Raw genomic sequence first — 734 nt, forward strand, 5'->3', positions numbered from 1 at the left:
GACGCGGTGGCAGTGCCGCCGGTAGGATACTCACTGTTACGGTCGGATCCAGTGCTGGTGTAATGCCTGCCTCCGTTCCTAGCTTGATTCAACGTGCTATTGCTGCTTGGGTTCGCTGCAGCAGGTTTAACAACGTGTGAATAAAGTATCTCTGTAGCATCGTTCTTGAAAGCCAAGTAGCTTTTCGTGAAGATGCAAGTTAGGAGAAAGCCATAGAAGTGAATGGCAGGGAGAAGCATGGTTGGTTCAGTCTCTGTCTGACAGAGCTGGATGAAATCTTTTTCTTCTGCTGCTCCTGGGTAACTCTGAATTTGCTCTTGAAGATTTCCTTTATATATTCAGAGAGGCTTGGCATTCATTCAGGTGTAAAGTTGTGGATAGCTTCAGAATGAAAACCCACAAAAGGGGTGGGATCCCTACATGAGCCTGTGAAGACCTTTTACCAATAGGAGAGAAGACTGCAGTAAAGGAGGAGTTAGATGCACTAATTGCAGGATTCCTATTTGGGGCTTTGGAGGGTATCAGAAGACTCCGAGGCACCACACAGCAGCAGTCCGACTGAGACCTGGAGGCTGCCGGCTCTGCCCTGCCGTTCCGCATGGCCCTGCATGCCTGGCATTTTTGTGTGATGCGACTACCATGGTGTCAGAATGAGTCCCTCTTGCTCCTGTTATACAAAGTTACGTCCCCTCTTCTCGAATGTGACTTGCAGAAAACTTGCCAGCTCTGTAAGG

General features: G+C 48.9%; 1 protein-coding gene across 1 annotated transcript; it reads right to left on the reverse strand.

Moving 5' to 3' along the window:
• Window positions 1-34: 34 nt before the first annotated feature.
• LOC104627900 (sclerostin domain-containing protein 1-like) lies at window positions 35-355 on the reverse strand (the record flags this gene model as incomplete). Its single annotated transcript, XM_010296300.1, is given in 2 exon segments — window positions 35-290; window positions 293-355. Coding segments are annotated over 2 exon segments (319 nt in total), but the record flags the coding sequence as incomplete, so codon positions are not given.
• Between the last annotated feature and the right edge of the window lie 379 nt (window positions 356-734).

This window comes from Phaethon lepturus, unplaced genomic scaffold, assembly GCF_000687285.1.
Source record: "Phaethon lepturus isolate BGI_N335 unplaced genomic scaffold, ASM68728v1 scaffold16731, whole genome shotgun sequence".
Taxonomy (NCBI): Eukaryota; Metazoa; Chordata; class Aves; order Phaethontiformes; family Phaethontidae; genus Phaethon; species Phaethon lepturus.